Genomic DNA, 12,551 nt, shown 5'->3' with positions numbered 1-12,551 from the left:
GCATGCTCACCTGGCTAAACTCGTCCTGCAAGGGTAAATCTGTCATATATCACCTTTTGCGTCGTCGATTTCTTGAGATTGAGAACGAGGAGCATTGAATTTCGAATATTTTTGAATTTTTTCAAAATATAAAATATCGGCCTTCATAGGCCGATATCGATAATCGGGAAAGCTCTGAATATCGGCCATTTCGATAATCGGTCGACCTCTAGTGCAGTGCATCTCTAATGTCTCGAAGTCGAGGGTATCTGGTTCGATCCCCACTGTCTTTCTCCAGTTAACACGACCTCTGGCGAGCGAAACCAGGTGCATGAAGCAGAGTTGCAACAGGAAAGGCGTAAATCATTGATCCGCTGTGGCAGCTCGAAAGACTCGTGATTCGCGAGCGAGGCCCCAAGAACCCGCCTTGTGTTCGTACAGAAATGGCTTGCCGTCGAGAAAACTGACGCTAACGTTGTGAATACGAGGTGACGTATCTCGGACTGACTCCTCGACAATTTCGGGCTAAAAAGTGCTGTTCCTCCCTCTTGGATGCTGTGTCATATTCTTCAAGCTGTCATGCCCCGCCAAGAATCTTCTAATATAGCTGAACCAGTCTTAGACCGCAACAGTCGAAATGATAACACCGGGCGGTAGCGTAGCGCGGTTCTGCGTTGGAGGTTTATCTGGGCTCCTCCCCGCGTCGATGTTCTTACGGCGACGAAAATGCCCGATGACCCGCACTCACAATGAATAGAAAGAGCCGATGAATAGAGATCAACAATCAACATCGAAAAAGAACTGTCATCGTGGTGGATGATATAGTTTAGGGGACCGCAACTAATTGTTCGGCATCCGCCTACGACAGGGGTCGGCAACCTTTTGCTAGTCGCGGGCCAAATTCAGAGTGCACAAGTAGTTGGCGGGCCGGAATTTTTCTTGATACTATATTTAACGCTCACGTCGGTTTAGTACCCTACATTGCTGTAATCTCAATCATACAAATCACAAAAAGGGCAAAACACTTGTATTTGCACTTCAACAACGCAGCGTAAATGTGACACTTGGCGCAGCATGCTTTGTGAAAGAATTTCAACTTCTAATAACAAGTCAGATGAAGCAACAATCAAACCATATTCTAAATGGGCATTAGAATACGTGATCTTAGCTTGCTCTTCGTGAATTCAATTGTTTTAAACTATTTTTCACATGCGTACGCACATGAGTCGGCGATGTTTGTATTTTGAAGGAAAGTTGCTTTTTCGCTTCTCAGTCCATACACTCGTGCAAGGATAGCGGCTCGACATCGCCATATTGATTCTCTGCTTCTAGTAATATATGGGGTAGGCTAACTGTCGGTGATCAAGTTTGCGAGACAGAATCAGCTTTCCCCACTGTGCCCAAAACACTATTCAGGTTTGTTGTCTTGGCGTGCAATGTCTTCTGGTGAATTAAACTGCAGATGACTAACCTACGGATGAGGCTGGTTATCTCAAATGAAACGGAAAGTTTGAGATTTTGTCATAGCGCCTGAGATGTTCCAAGCGTTTTTCAAGCAGAGGAACCGCGCCTTTAATGTCGCACCCTATCAGAGTGGCAACCCCTTAAAGAGTATGGTATACCTATGGCTGCGCGATACACACGCTTTATAAGCACTGGTCTAGTCTATTCTACATACATTCTCCATCTCATGCCAAATATCTCGGAGTTTTACTGGACTCGAACATGTCCTGGAAGAGTCATATTCAGTCCCTAGAAACTAAATTATCACCGAAGTGCGGCCTGTTCTACAGCCTTAGGCGCTTCATGCCAGCATGGGTTCTTCTGATACTCTTTAAATCCTTAATCCAATCGAAGTTACACTATGGCATCCTCTGTTGGGGGGCTGCCAGAAAAACTGCACTCAAGCCACTGCAAAAACTACAACATAAAGTACTCCGAATCATAGCTAGGGCCCCAACGGGGCCTGGCTGCCCATCCAACAAGTCGCTGCTGAAGAGATTCGGCGTCCTAAACATAGAAGATATGCGGAAACTAGAAATCGCCAAGTTTATGTATCAGTTCCACTGCGGTCGTTGCCCCGAATATTTCAATGACTTCTTTACCTCGGAATCAAAAGCACACAAGTACAACACACGCGCGTCCACGTCGTCCAAATATCATATGATCGACCGAAAAGATCATCGCTCTATCAAATATGCCGGACCTGATGTGTGGAACAGTATCCCGCCGGCCATCCGACAGTCGACGAGCATGTACACATTCAAGTCGAAATACAAGCAATTACTACTAAATAAATACAGTCCATCCTCAAGATTACCGGACCACGACTGACCTATCGATCTCGCTTCCCATGACATGCCGCCCTATTTATTGTCGCTTTCTTTTTTCTATACTATCTTCTTTACTTTCATTCAGTGTGCATGCCTCCTCTTTAGATCGCCTAGGCCAAGGTGGGTGTCAGATTCCATAGACTGCTCCTTGTCGCTTCGACATCTTCCTGTCTTTTCATTGTATCGCATTTTTTGTGGTGTATTGAACTGATAAAATTGCTAATAAACCAATGATGATGATCTCCTACTTTTAGTTCGAGATAGGCTACTAAGCAACAGCCTTCGCATCAGTTTTATGGCGTAACAATAGACCAATACGACGTAGGATACTTACATCGTAGCAATGCCGCAGTCTTACCCAGCAGTGCTGCACTGCAGATTGGAACTCATAACGAAACGGGGGGGGGGCGTATTCTTGTGATAATTATTTCGTCGCGGGCCGGATCCGGCCCGCAAGTTGCCGATCCTTGGACTACGACATGTCACCGTAGTGTATTGTCTTGATCGGATGAAAATAGAACCTGACGATCATCGACAACCCAACCTAAACTAGCTAGTGCTGAGTGAAATGTGCCTTTCTGGTGACCTCATCTGAGTATTGTAGTAGTTATTTCGTTGTATACCAACAGCATAGCGAAAAAAAATCAAATAACATCGAAAGCAGGTGCTTGGGATTTGACATCAAGACTTTTTCTTCTTCTTGGCCTTGGGTGCTAACACTTGCGGCGGCCGGAACACTGTTTCACAAGTTGAGCATATAGGACTGAAGTGACAAAATATAGACAGGCACACTGAACACACAAATCCAACATCCACCAAGTTTCTGTGACAGAAACACGCGGCCCTGTAGTCTACGTCGTTATTCCTCCCTGTTGCCGAAGAAATGGATAAGCTTTGCTGTCGCACGTCAGGGTGTACCAGGAAGCCGGTCTGAAAAATAATTGCACTTTTACCGCCATCACGACAGTTTTGAATGATGCTCAGGTACCAATAGGTATTGCAGCATGGACTGTTGGTTTGGCACTTTTATGTAGAGTCCGCCGGTCATATCACATGCTTGTTGTAACAAGCCAGAATCCTGACCGATAATACAGGAATCGATCACTACATGTTGCTTCTGTGCTGCGAAGAGGAAATAGCGCCGTTACACCGCTGAACAGCGAGCTACATATTCTGATTTCAGTACCCGCGAAGACAACGTTCATGAGACTCATGTACTGAGATGCAGCATCGTTTGCTGCGTTCACAACCAATATTCGGGCCTTCGGCTTTTTTCCTGCCGGCGTTTCCCTTTCAATCCTGTGAATGTCTAGGTCCGTTCTAGAAAATTTCACTCGACCAGCTCCAGGCTTGTGACAAAGCTACTTACAACATAGGGCCACGGCCATGGATCCCGCTATAAGAGAATCGCTGCGAATGTCATTGCCGGCAAGGTGCACGCCCATCAACTCTTTGAATTCCCCGGAAACCGTGTCGTTGAGGTCGGCGAATTTTTGAACACGTCCATCATTCTGTCAGAAAGAACGCATATTGTACACAGGAACTTCTGACCAAGCTTATTGGATAGTGTTCACCCTATTTGTCTAATGTTACCTCACTTAATCACCGTCAGCAAATTGTTAATACAGAAACATCATTGACAGAGAAAATTGTCTTGGCTGGAAGTGGATCTGCCAAGTTTGTTACACATTACGCATTTCGGCATTTGCGACCAAAGCACATGGGCCTCGCCAAGCAATGATTACGCACATACTCTCAGATAACCCTGAGGGATGCAAAAAGGGTCTTTTTGATTGAAAATGTTCCGCGCGGTGCGCTTACCTTCACATCTGCAGCGCCACTCTTCTTCGGGTACAAGAACTTCCTTAACAAAGAAGTTGCGTAATAAGATTTTGATGGAGAAAAGACAGGCGAGAAACCTCAACACTTACGTTTGTGAACTGTGACTTGCCAAAACGACCAATGAGTTTTCCGTGTTCATCATAAGATACGAATTGGCAAATACTAAAATGCAATCCAGGCACTTGGTGATCATGGCTTGCCCTTGAACAGTTTTCAAACCCCACCATACGGGGTTAACATCGAATACAATCGCCAATAACTGGCTGTCATTATCTGACATTTTTGTGTACCTTCTGTCGTGATAGGAGACAAAAATTTAAAAATAAATTAACAAATCCTCATTTCATCCTGGAATGTACCACTAACCAAATAAAAAAGAGTTTGTATGTCAAATGCGAAAATATGACACGTTTATAAATGGGCAGTATTTTAAGTACGAAGTTCACACATGCTAACTTCGTAATATTGAATAACATTTTGATCATAAGGTCAACAACCGCCCAGCTCGTTCTGCAAATAATGACACATATTATAGCAAAACACATATGGCAATCCAAGTTCAAAATTCGCTGAGTTCCACTCTTCCAAAATACTTGCTACAGAACAGTAGCCCCACTAGTTTAGCAAAGGATAGTACATATGGCAGTTGGTCGTAAGATAAACAAATATCCGATAATGGCATGTTGACAACATTTAGGTACGATTCTCAACTTGCGAACACTCGCAATCACATGTTACCGACTTCGATCATTCTATTTTGTAAGAATTCATCTTTCCAGCAACGCTTATGTTAATCACCAAAGATCTCGGGTCCTTCACATTTTTATGACAGTCGATTTCACCTTTCAAAACATCACCATCCGTCGCATCCGATCCGTCGAGAAAGAAAACGGCTTGCTTCCAGTGAGTGGCTTTGCATGCGGGCGAAGTTGAAAACATCAAAGTGCTCGAATCGCCGCAATTTTGAAAAATATCGAAATACCCGACGATGGCAGAAACCGGGCCCGTTTTCCGAATTTTCAAATCGAAAGCAGTCTTGTAATTCAGGTTTTTTATTTGAACCTTTTTGAGATCGATGCTATGAACGGCGACCGGATCAGATACAACCGATGACGGATTGACCACTTGTATTGTGGCTTCCGTAAGTACTTGTCTTCTAAGCGACGACATCTTGAACCCGTACACATTGTCCCAGAATTTCACATTAGCCGACGACAAACGTTCATCATGAATAGCCACCAGCGATATCGTGCAATGATTAGGATATATATCACCCGCAGACGATAACCACTTGTCTCTCGCGAAAAGGACAGAGTCCAGCATGGATTCGTAGAGCAAAAAATAACCCATCCATTCTGAAATAATTATATCGACTTCTGCAACGGGCAATTCGATCTCCTCAACCCGACCTTTTAAAATTGTAATTCTATCGTCAAATCCATTTTCTTTGATTATATCCATCGCCTGGAACGCAATTTCCGACATATCGATGCCATAAACGTGTTTTGCACCGGCCTGTGCAGCGAACATTGACAAAATTCCTGTACCGCACCCGACATCCAGTACCACTTTATTATGAAACGCATCCTTGTTGTTGAGGATGATATCCCTGTAAGCATTTGTTCGTACCGAGTCTTGCAACATTTCTGCGTGAATATCGTGATGCGCGTAAGTTCCAAAGTAACCGGAGTCTTCATATTCTTCTTCTTCATAATCCAAGCCTTGTCGACAAGCAGCTACAGGACGATATATCCCTACATCGCCAGTTAGAACGATATCTTGCATGAATGACTTCATCTGAGTTATTTGATTGCCTGCTTTCTGTAATTCATCAGACAACCTGGCATTTGCTTCTTGCGCCTTTTGTAGCTTTAGCTTTAGGGATTTTACATCGTTTCCATCTTTTTCTTCCTTCATTTCCATTGGCATATCATCATCATCCTCGTCATCTGCATCAATCATAAATTGCAGGAGTGGATCGTCAGCAATCACAGGTTTCAAGTAGTCTTCAGTATCCCACTCAGCTCTGCTATCTTCCAGCTCTACTGCCGTAGGTGGGGATTTGCCATTGTAATTCTTTCTCAAATAATTGATGAGTTTAACATAACTGAAAAAGTCCAGGCCAAGGTCACACCTTGCGATTTCCCAAATGTCAAACCCCTTTATATGCTTGAGCTCCATGAAGTATTCTAGCGGCGACTGATACAACGCTCCAGTAAACATGCATGCGACCTCTTGATGGCTGTTGTCCTCCACCTCCTCCTCAAACGAACTATCGCTATCGTACGAATTCTTGGGATGATTTTCCATGTCAACGCTACGTTAGTTATGTGCCGTGTTTGTCATCAACTAAAACACACAAGGGCAATTCTTCAATGCAACATCTTGATCACAAGAAGGGTAGCATGCACAAAAACAAATGATTCGTTTAATTAGTGTAGGTCATATAAATCCCCTGAAATGGTAATTATACTGGATAGCTTCTGTGGCCTACCGATAACAGGTTCAAATCGCACACAAAGCAAATGTCACCAATAGGTTCATATCTAGTAGCAGTGTAAAACAAAAAGAATGCAAAGGCTTCAAAACATTTCGATTTGCAAACAATTTTGATTGTTAAGTTGAAAATGCTTTCAAATGATAACATTTTCACGGCAATGCCAGAAGCAAATGTCATTGTTCCGTCTCGATCCATGCACCGCACAATTCAGGATCTGTAAATCCATGTATAAACAGTCGAAAATTTCATCCAATCTGACCAAAATAATAGCGTCATGCTGGCAGGAAAATGTTAGTGGACAAAGCAACCGAATAAATAGCAACCCAAAGCCGGCAGGTTGACCTTGATCAGCTACCTTTTTAAACTGAGCTATGCAATACAAAAGGCTTGCACTAAACCTAACCTCGCATATATCCGATTTGCACAATTGCAATTCAACACCACACAAAATACAAGTCGGAAATATGTGCCTCAAATAAAATCAGTCACCACCACAGCCATATCATCTGAACTAGGAAAGTAGTTTTGTTGGACATCAGCCTGCACAAGCGATCTCAACGTACAACTGAAGACAGAAACCAAGTATAACATTTTGTGGAGTATTCCTTTAATTTCAAAGCTCACTCAGAAAACCAGATCAACACCAAGATTCAGAAAGCAGCGGCATGATGACACTGTGCACAACGGAATGTCCAAATTACTTGGCACCCCCTTGCAGGATGATTCCGTCGAACTTCTGCTGGAACCACTTCATTGTGTCGGTTTTTGTGATTCTGTGAGAGAATCCGACCCTGTTCTTCTTCTTCCTTCGGTACCTGACGTTGTAGCCGGCTCTCGACATCACCATGTAGAAATCCATGCCATAGATACCGATCGACGGGTCGTACTTGATGCCGAGATCGATGTGTTCCTGGATACCAAATCCGAAGTTTCCGGTAGCCGAAAAGTTCTTCTTGTGAAGTTCGTACTCTCGCACTTTCAAGCCCCTCTCGAGGATCTCCTCAGCTTTGGCGCCACGGACCGTGCAGTGGACTGCGATCTTTTCGTTTCTTCGGATGCCGAACGAACGGACGGTGTATCGCGCTTTCGAAAACACCGGTGTCTGACCGGTCAGCTGTTCCAATACTTTGGCGGCACGCGTCAGCCTATCGCCAGACTCTCCGACGCAGATGTTGAGGCAGAGCTTTTCGATGCGGATATCCCGCATCACGTTTGACGACTTGTCGTTCTTTTCCGCGGCCATTTTGTTAGTATTTTGGATAGAGCTATTTTATAATTACGAATGCTAGCTAGCTCGACAGCTGCCTGGAACGAAACCATTGCCAAAATTATTTCGACAGCCTCGAAACTTGAGTATTTGCATATTATCATACTTTTGACTTGGTTGCCGGTGAACTCGGACCTCGGAGAACCTGGCCTTACCAACTCGGCCCTCGGTGAACCCGACCCTCGATGAACTCGGCCCTCGGTGAATTATGCCCTCGGAAAATTTTGTAATTAAGTGTATTAACAAATATTAATATGAAGTATTAAACTAATAATTAGGGATGGTGTGAACGTGAGGTTCGCGTTCTGTGTGTGAACCTCTGAAATTCAGAGGTTCAAGTTCACAAACGAACCTTGGTAGGTTCTGCACTGTGAACCTTTTCATATATTACAATTTTCACGTCACTATAGCATCTTAAGCTGGAATCTTTGCATTTCAACTTCAGACCACTATATGCATGACGCTGGCTGCATAAAAAAATCAACACTTAACGAGCATGTACCTTGCCGATCTCAACGATTTTACACGCGTTATTACGAAGGTTTACTCGAAATATTCAGCTTTGCTTTTGTGAATATTTCGTGACTCTCTGCTGTGAGTTTGACCCGCAATCATACAACATCAAGAACCAAATACACGATATGTAGGAGTCAACGAATGATGCTTATTCAACCAATCAATGAAATAGGTATAAATAATACATCGTTGTATAAACTAAAAAGTCTTGATTTGATATGTCTATTGTATCATTAAAATCAAGTCCATGCGATTGGGGTGTTTGTTACTGTATAACTTGTTTATGGGTATTATCGGTGGCTAGTATAGAAACCAGTTTTACACTCAGCTCAATATCTACGAAGCAATTTCAGACGGCAAATGCATTGTCCGGTCTGACCTAGACCGTTACGGGCTAAGCTTTTATTCCTTATTTGCAAGTCGCGTCGAAATTGTTTGGAAAGCGACGGAAGTTGATTTATGGAATTAATATAGCACTTGATTGCTCCAGTTTATACAATGGGCGAAATCAGCATGTACTTCAGCATTGTGGCATAATATAGCCTGCGTCGTCGCTAGGTATCGTGTGCATTAGTATATAATTTCACTGAAATGTAGGGTTGGAAATAGTAGTATGACGTCAGTGACGTCATAAGGTTCACGCTCGCGTTCACACAGAACCTTTCAAAAAGGTTCGCGTTCACACGAACCTGAACCTTTCAGGGGTTCACACCATCCCTACTAATAATGTTATTATCAACTGATTTGTCAATCTTGTAAGGAGGTCAGGGCATGCGTAGATCACGCAGTCACGGCGTGATCAGATCTGTTCATGACATCGCATTGGGTCTTATCGCATTGTACATTGTGTGTGACTTGTTCAGATGAAAAATATATCCCAACGATTGTTATTGCTCACATATCAACCACGCGTGGTCTGCTCATTATTGCAACTGTAGGTTGAGGTGGGGTGTTCGGGTTGGGTAGGGTAGGGGGGAAGGGAGACATTAGGGTTCCGGGAGTGGGACATTAGGGTTGGGGAAGGGGGGATATTAGGGTTGCCAGAGGTGGGATATTGGGGTTGCCGGAGGTGGGATATTAGGGTTGCCGGAGGTGGGATATTAGGGTTGGGGAAGGGGGGATATTAGGGTTGCCAGAGGTGGGATATTGGGGTTGCCGGAGGTGGGATATTAGGGTTGCCGGAGGTGGGATATTAGGGTTGGTGGAGGTGGGATATTAGGGTTGCCGGTGAATACAAAATTTCCCGAGGGCGGAATTCACCGAGGGCCGGGTTCACCGAGGTCCGAGTTCACCGAGGGCCGAGTTTGTAAGACCGGGTTCTCCTAGGTCCGAGTTCACTGGTAATCTTCGACTTTATAGCGAAGCAAAACAAGGTAATGCTCGCTTTTCAAATGATACACAAATTCTTTCTGTTGGCATAAACTAGGTTTACTCATAGTGATGATGGTGGACTCAACAGAAAGAATTTTGACTTTATGCATTACATTACGCTGATAGCATATAGACAGGACAGTGAATACTCCAACTGTTGTCGAGTTAAGGAAATAATTACAGGAGGATGAAAGCGACAAAAAATGGGATGGCATGTCACGGTAGGCAGACTCTTTCAGAACCATGGCGATCCAAAATTATAAGCACGAACACTACTCCCATTGGGGCATTATAAGATATAAGCCAAGTCACATCGATTGTTATGACAAAAGTGCGGGGAACATGGCTCAACTTTGACAAGACACATACTTAGTGGCATCAATCACAATTAGTATATATACCGTTGAGTTATTGCATCACGGTGCCCGTATTGTTTGGAACGGTTGCCAGAGAATTCGGTCACCGGTAAATTCGGCCCTTGATCTATTTTGCATTATAAATGCATTTAGTACGAATTATTATTCTCAAATAGGGAAGTTCTACGTCCCATGGGTGGGTAGGGGGTACATTAGGGTTGGAGGTGGGTTAGGGTTAAGGTATTCCAAGATCAGTGATGGGGAGACGGCAGACGGGTAATAGGGTTGGGAGGGGGGAGATTAGGGTTAGAGTTACGGTCACCCTCCTTCAACCCTCATATTCCCCTACCGAACCCTAATACCCCTCTCCCAACCTACAGTTACAATAACATTACCGAAGCCTAATCCTAACCGTAACCCTAACCCGTAGTTTCGTCTCGAATCCTGATTGGAATCGCTGGCCTTTTTGCCTGATATATCAGGTGAGCAGCGATGATTTTTCAAGTCAAAGTAATTTAATAAAAAATAATTAAAAAATGAAATATAGTGTAGCACAGGACACCGCTCGAATTAATAGTTGGTAATACATTTTTACACATAATTCTCCAAGGGCCGAATTTACCGATTGAATTCGGCACTCAGTAAATTCGGCCCTGTGAATATCCGATCCACGTTATATATGCATACCCTGTCCTCCAAATCACTTGATAATAGTATAATTATGTATTTAATTATGTTAACGGTTGTCGGTTGGTAACACATTTTGATACAACATTCTGGAAGGGCCGAATTTACCGCGGTAATGGCCGAATTTACTGGCAACCGTTTGCAACGATGCCAATTTCAGACTTTAAGCGTGTTCCAACCGAAGTGATATAGTCTCCCTATGACAAGACTATAACTGAGATTTTCGGAATCAGTGCAACAGCTTCACTTAAAATTGAGTTTCATTAAATTATGTTCTCGGATTACCAAGACCTTCATAGCAGACTATACTGTACTGATACTGTTATACACAGCACAACAAACTGGAATATCATCAAGCAACCAATGAGAACACTGGCTGGTACCGTATACCCAGAGTGGAATCGGTGGCAACGGCACGGGCAACGTCACGCGAGCATTTATATCTGATCACGCTGATTAATGAATTATGATGACGTCACAAAGCGATAACAGAGTCCAGATCCAGAATAAGGCGCTTGCGCTTTACAATGAACTCGAGCAAGCGTGGAATTTGCGTAACAGCGAATATACGGTGTACACCTAGTCCGGCATATACCAGGTCTATTTTAGCACATTGTGTCGTTTAATAGGTAATTCAGTAATGAATCATATGCGAAAAATATTTCCGTCACGCGGATGAAATTTTACAATCACGCGAAAAATCTGTCTGTCACACACAACATGTTGTCGAAAACAACCACCGATTCCAGTCTGGCCGTATACCTGGTATACCACTCATGGAGATCTGTACGGCTATAATGGAACCATACTCAAGAACCAATGTAGTACATCTTCGTCATGTTACAACAATAAACCGCTTTTTCTCAAACATCGTAGGGTATCACATCAACGCTAAATCTACAATAGCAACACGTTACAATAGATAAAAACAAAAGTATTTGTGACGGGCTGACGGCAACGTCAAGAACGTATATGATATACATCTTACAATTACGTACCAACTAGTGCACAAAATTGAGTCGAAAAAACGTGATACCTACGATAACATCTCGGAGAGCGGAATATTAATGTTAAATGTCACCTGGTTATTTCAATGAATTCTCAAATGCGCCGCCCGTTATCTTTCGCTGCCACGTGAAAACAGACCGGTGAAAGCGTTGCTCACTACGCACCCAGTGTTGACACGGCCATTTTATTTGCTGGTGATATTGCGCAATTTCTTCAAGGTAAATTTCTTGTTTAATATAAACCGCACACGAAGTTTTCTGGGATTTGATTTATATTGATAGCGCTTTCTCTTGAATGGTAAGCGCCTCTAACCAACAAGATAGCGTAATGGTTAAGCGTCCGGCTTATTGATCGGTAGGTCGATTTCATACAGCATTTCAGTCAATAAACTTCGATTATATTCAGTAATACTCATTTAAAGCATTTGACATTTCACATACGATTAAATATATGCCAGCTGTTAACAGCAATTGCTCATAAACTTATATACCATAAAGGACCCGTGACTAGTGATGTGAGGGTCAGAGAGGCAAGTGAGGCCATATACTTCCGGAAAATAGAGGCAATACTACACTTGGTTTTAAGCTTCAAAGTGTATGTTCTCCAAACAAAAGAGCTGAACATAATTGGAAGTCTATTTCTGAAAAAACAGAAAAAATATTTCAAGTCTTTTGACTAGAAAGCTTCAACGA

General features: G+C 43.2%; 2 protein-coding genes, 1 long non-coding RNA gene and 1 pseudogene across 4 annotated transcripts; all 4 read right to left on the bottom strand.

Annotated features, from left to right (window-relative positions):
* Positions 1-2,887: 2,887 nt before the first annotated feature.
* Positions 2,888-4,434, bottom strand: LOC145450298 (general transcription factor IIH subunit 3-like). Its single transcript, XM_080328811.1, has 6 exons — positions 4,244-4,434; positions 4,134-4,176; positions 3,682-3,823; positions 3,499-3,621; positions 3,301-3,434; positions 2,888-3,242 (listed from the first exon to the last, which is right to left on the bottom strand). The coding sequence occupies exons 1-6, from the start codon at positions 4,432-4,434 to the stop codon at positions 2,994-2,996; spliced, it is 882 nt and encodes a 293-aa protein (XP_080184937.1). The 3' UTR covers positions 2,888-2,993.
* An 11-nt stretch (positions 4,435-4,445) lies between these two features.
* LOC145450297 (uncharacterized) lies at positions 4,446-7,086 on the bottom strand (annotated as a pseudogene). The gene has a single exon (XR_013918473.1). The product of XR_013918473.1 is annotated as an uncharacterized LOC145450297 (transcript).
* Positions 7,087-7,239: 153 nt separating this feature from the next.
* On the bottom strand, positions 7,240-7,990 carry LOC145450299 (large ribosomal subunit protein uL5-like). Its single transcript, XM_080328812.1, has one exon. The coding sequence runs from the start codon at positions 7,895-7,897 to the stop codon at positions 7,352-7,354; it is 546 nt and encodes a 181-aa protein (XP_080184938.1). The 5' UTR covers positions 7,898-7,990; the 3' UTR covers positions 7,240-7,351.
* A 1,492-nt stretch (positions 7,991-9,482) lies between these two features.
* On the bottom strand, positions 9,483-12,157 carry LOC145451032 (uncharacterized). Its single transcript, XR_013918675.1, has 2 exons — positions 11,614-12,157; positions 9,483-10,291 (listed from the first exon to the last, which is right to left on the bottom strand). It is a non-coding gene; the product is annotated as an uncharacterized LOC145451032 (long non-coding RNA).
* Positions 12,158-12,551: the final 394 nt, after the last annotated feature.

Source organism: Botryllus schlosseri, chromosome 11, assembly GCF_051294905.1.
Source record: "Botryllus schlosseri isolate E-star chromosome 11, Bs_hap1, whole genome shotgun sequence".
Taxonomy (NCBI): Eukaryota; Metazoa; Chordata; class Ascidiacea; order Stolidobranchia; family Styelidae; genus Botryllus; species Botryllus schlosseri.
The sequence above is the reverse complement of the archived record's forward strand: the minus strand, read 5'-3'. Positions and strand labels throughout refer to the sequence as shown.